This window comes from Oncorhynchus masou, unplaced genomic scaffold, assembly GCF_036934945.1.
Source record: "Oncorhynchus masou masou isolate Uvic2021 unplaced genomic scaffold, UVic_Omas_1.1 unplaced_scaffold_9853, whole genome shotgun sequence".
NCBI lineage: Eukaryota > Metazoa > Chordata > Actinopteri > Salmoniformes > Salmonidae > Oncorhynchus > Oncorhynchus masou.
This window is the reverse complement of record NW_027016371.1, coordinates 2,376-6,826: the sequence shown is the minus strand read 5'-3', so window position 1 is coordinate 6,826 and position 4,451 is coordinate 2,376. Positions and strand designations below refer to the sequence as shown.

Below are 4,451 nucleotides of genomic sequence, written 5' to 3'. Positions count from 1 at the left end.
GGCTTTCTTCTGGCAACCCTTTCCAAAGAGCCTGTGGAGGTGGGTGTCTGATGGGGCTTTCTTCACAACCCTTCCAAAGAGCCTGTGGAGGTGGTGTCTGATGGGGCTTTCTTCTGGCAACCCTTCCAAAGAGCCTGTGGAGGTGGTGTCTGATGGGCTTTCTTCTGGCAACCCTTCCAAAGAGCCTGTGGAGGTGGTGTCTGATGGTGCTTTTTCAAACCCGGTGATCTTTTGAATGTTCTAATAATTGCCCTGACAGTGCTCAGGGTTATATTCAATCGTTTGTGGATCTTGTTGTAGCCGTTACCAGATTTATGAAGGTCTACGACCATCTGTCTCTTTTGAACTGCCAGTTCTTTTGTTTTCTTCATGGTGTTGGATGACAAAGGGATATTACATGCCTGTTACCTCATTTTGATACCCTAGTGAAACAGGAAGTAATGTAATGGCATAATATAGTTCCTTAATAAAGTACAGTATTTCTCACATGTTGGTATTTTGAGTTTCTGAGTTTCTCTAATTATATTATATTTGTTTAAGCATTGTTTGTGCGCGTCCATAGATACAGAACAAAAGACTGAACGATCAGTTTGTCCATAGATACAGAACAAAAGACTGAACGACTGGTCGCGTCCATAGATGCAGAACAACAAGACTGAACGACTGGGTCTCGTCCATAGATACAGAACAAAAAGACTGAACGACTGGGTCTCGTCCATAGATGCAGAACAACAAGACTGAACGACTGGGTCGGGTCCATAGATACAGAACAAAAAGACTGAACGACTGGGTCACGTCCATAGATACAGAACAAAAGACTGAACGACTGGGTCGGGTCCATAGATACAGAACAAAAGACTGAAACGACTGGGTCACGTCCATAGATACAGAACAAAAAGACTGAACGACTGGGTCACGTCCATAGATACAGAACAAAAAGACTGAACGACTGGGTCACGTCCATAGATACAGAACAAAAAGACTGAACGACTGGGTCGGGTCCATAGATACAGAACAACAAGACTGAACGACTGGGTCGGGTCCCATAGATACAGAACAACAAGACTGAACGACTGGGTCACCATAGATACAGAACAAAAAGACTGAACGACTGGGTCTCGTCCATAGATACAGAACAAAAAGACTGAACGACTGGGTCTCGTCCATAGATACAGAACAAAAAGACTGAACGACTGGGTCTCGTCCATAGATACAGAACAAAAAGACTGAACGACTGGGTCTATCGTCCATAGATACAGAACAAAAAAGACTGAACGACTGGGTCTCGTCCATAGATACAGAACAAAAGACTGAACGACTGGGTCGGGTCCATAGATACAGAACAAAAAGACTGAACGACTGGGTCACGTCCATAGATACAGAACAAAGACTGAACGACTGGGTCACGTCCATAGATACAGAACAAAGACTGAACGACTGGTCGGGTCCATAGATACAGAACAACAAGACTGAACGACTGTCGGGTCCCATAGATACAGAACAACAAGACTGAACGACTGTCACCATAGATACAGAACAAAAGACTGAACGACTGGGTCTCGTCCATAGATACAGAACAAAAAAGACTGAACGACTGGGTTCGATCCATAGATACAGAACAAAGACTGAACGATGGATCCCACCGTCCATAGATACAGAACAAAAAGACTGAACGACTGGGTCACGTCCATAGATACAGAACAAAAAAGACTGGAACGACTGGGTCGAAATTATAGATACAGAAATAAAAAGACTGAACGACCGGGTCAAAGCGTCCATAGATACAGAACAACAAGACTGAACGACTGGTCGCCATAGATACAGAACAAAAAAAGACTGAACGACTGGGTCGCGTCCATAGAATACAGAACAAGAAGACTGAACGACTGGGTCGCCTCTGGCAACCGAACCGATAGAATAAATCGACCAGGCGGCTTGGGTAGCAACCCTAGATTTGAGTCGGAACTATATATTGTGGAGGATGAAATAGTATGAATATATGAATTAAAATAACTTTTGTATTGAATATATGTAAATGATTTTAATATGTTGGTAACCCATTGTATAAATGTGATAATGCCCCACACCTCCTCCCCTAACACCGTCTTCTCGGGCATTGTCAGTTAAATGTTTGTTCTCAGAGTTGTCCTAATGCTGTGTGAAGGCGGACTGAATGTCCCTCCCTGTCCAATGAATGTTGTGTTGTATAGCATGTACATGTTATGTGTGGGTCTACTGCTATCCATTGCCATGGTTGTATACATTGCTATGGTGCTTTCCATTGCAATGGTGCTTTCCATTACAATGCAGGTGTTAACTATTAGTCTGGAATGCTGTTTTTCATTGAAAAGCGCTGCATAGTCAGTCCAACATCTCCATTGGCCGTGCACCTTTTACAGTGATATGGCATCTGCAGAAGTGTTGCAGACCAGAGATGTTGTAAAGGAAGTGAGTTTCTGTTTATACAGGATCTTCCTCCCCCACCTACGGTCAACAAATCATGTCAATGCGGAGCGATGCATATTCCGCATTGTTACAAAATTAGGTCGGCTTTTAGTGTGAAACTGTGATATTAACTATTGCCACCTCAGCCCTGCTAAATATATTTGCTTTGATTGAAAATCTGCTGTTTCTGTGTGCCATAGGTTGACTGCATCCCATTCTTTTCTTTTGCTGGAGTGTACTCTATAGTATAACCTTTCTATCTCATGCGAAGGGGAAGGAAGGAAGGAAGGAAGGAAGGGAAGGAGGAGGAGAACAGGTTGCACCTGACACCAGATAATGCAGGAGAATTACACCAGATAGGACCAGACTGACCTCTGATCCCCGGCGCGCAGATACTGGAGACTGACTGTGACCTCCTTCGGTCTCTCCCTCAGGGTGGCACGGTGATCGGCAGTGCTCGCTGTAAGGTCTTCACCACGCGGGACGGTCGCCTGGCAGCAGCCTTTAACCTGGTGAAGAGAGGCATCGCCAATCTGTGTGTGTGTGGAGGAGACGGCAGCCTCACCGGAGCTAACATCTTCAGGACCGAGTGGACTGGACTGCTGGCTGAACTGGTTCAGAAAGGTACTCACTCTCTTAATAAAATACTAATTATGTAATGAACACATTATGCTTTATAGATCCTTGGCTTTTCTGAGTCATTTCACCATATTTTGGGTTAGGATATGACATCCAGTATTTTTACACTGACTGCTGTGTGTGTGTGTGTGCCCTGCAGGCCGGATCACTGACACCCTAGCGAAGCAGCATGATCACCTGAACATCGTAGGGTTGGTTGGATCTATAGACAACGACTTCTGTGGGACAGACATGACCATTGGCGCTGACTCCGCCCTGCATCGCATCATGGAGATAGTGGACGCCATCACTACCACCGCACAGAGGTACACAGTTTAATCAGTTTACATGTTAGTCACTTAACAGACACTCTTATCCAGAGAGACTTACCACAGCACAGGTCTAGGACTGTGGGACAGCACAGGTCTGGGACTGTGGGACAACACAGGTCTAGGACTGTGGGACAACACAGGTCTAGGACTGTGGGACAACACAGGTCTAGGACTGTGGAACAGCACAGGTCTGGGACTGTGGGACAGCACAGGTCTGGAACAGCACAGGTCTGGAACAGCACAGGTCTGGAACAGCACAGGTCTGGAACAGCACAGGTCTGGAACAGCACAGGTCTGGAACAGCACAGGTCTGGAACAGCACAGGTCTGGAACAGCACAGGTCTGGAACAGCACAGGTCTAGGACTGTGGGACAGCACAGGTCTAGGACTGTGGGACAGCACAGGTCTAGGACTGTGGGACAGCACAGGTCTAGGACTGTGGGACAGCACAGGGAAAGGACTGTGGGACAGCACAGGGAAAGGACTGTGGGACAGCACAGGTCTAGGACTGTGGGACAGCACAGGTCTAGGACTGTGGGACAGCACAGGTCTAGGACTGTGGGACAGCACAGGTCTAGGACTGTGGGACAGCACAGGTCTAGGACTGTGGGACAACACAGGTCTAGGACTGTGGGACAGCACAGGTCTAGGACTGTGGGACAGTACAGGTCTAGGACTGTGGGACAACACAGGTCTAGGACTGTGGGACAACACAGGTCTAGGACTGTGGGACAGCACAGGTCTGGAACAGCACAGGTCTAGGACTGTGGGACAGCACAGGTCTAGGACTGTGGGACAGCACAGGTCTAGGACTGTGGGACAGCACAGGTCTAGGACTGTGGAACAGCACAGGTCTAGGACTGTGGGACAGCACAGGTCTAGGACTGTGGGACAGCACAGGTCTAGGACTGTGGAACAGCACAGGTCTAGGACTGTGGAACAGCACAGGTCTGGGACAGCACAGGTCTAGGACTGTGGAACAGCACAGGTCTGGGACAGCACAGGTCTAGGACTGTGGAACAGCACAGGTCTGGGACAGCACAGGTCTAGGACTGT

General features: G+C 47.5%; 1 protein-coding gene across 1 annotated transcript; it reads left to right on the top strand.

Moving 5' to 3' along the window:
• Positions 1–2,076: 2,076 nt before the first annotated feature.
• LOC135538573 (ATP-dependent 6-phosphofructokinase, liver type-like) lies at positions 2,077–3,389 on the top strand (the record flags this gene model as incomplete). Its single annotated transcript, XM_064964463.1, has 3 exons — positions 2,077–2,118; positions 2,880–3,069; positions 3,224–3,389. Coding segments are annotated over exons 1-3 (398 nt in total), but the record flags the coding sequence as incomplete, so codon positions are not given.
• Positions 3,390–4,451: the final 1,062 nt, after the last annotated feature.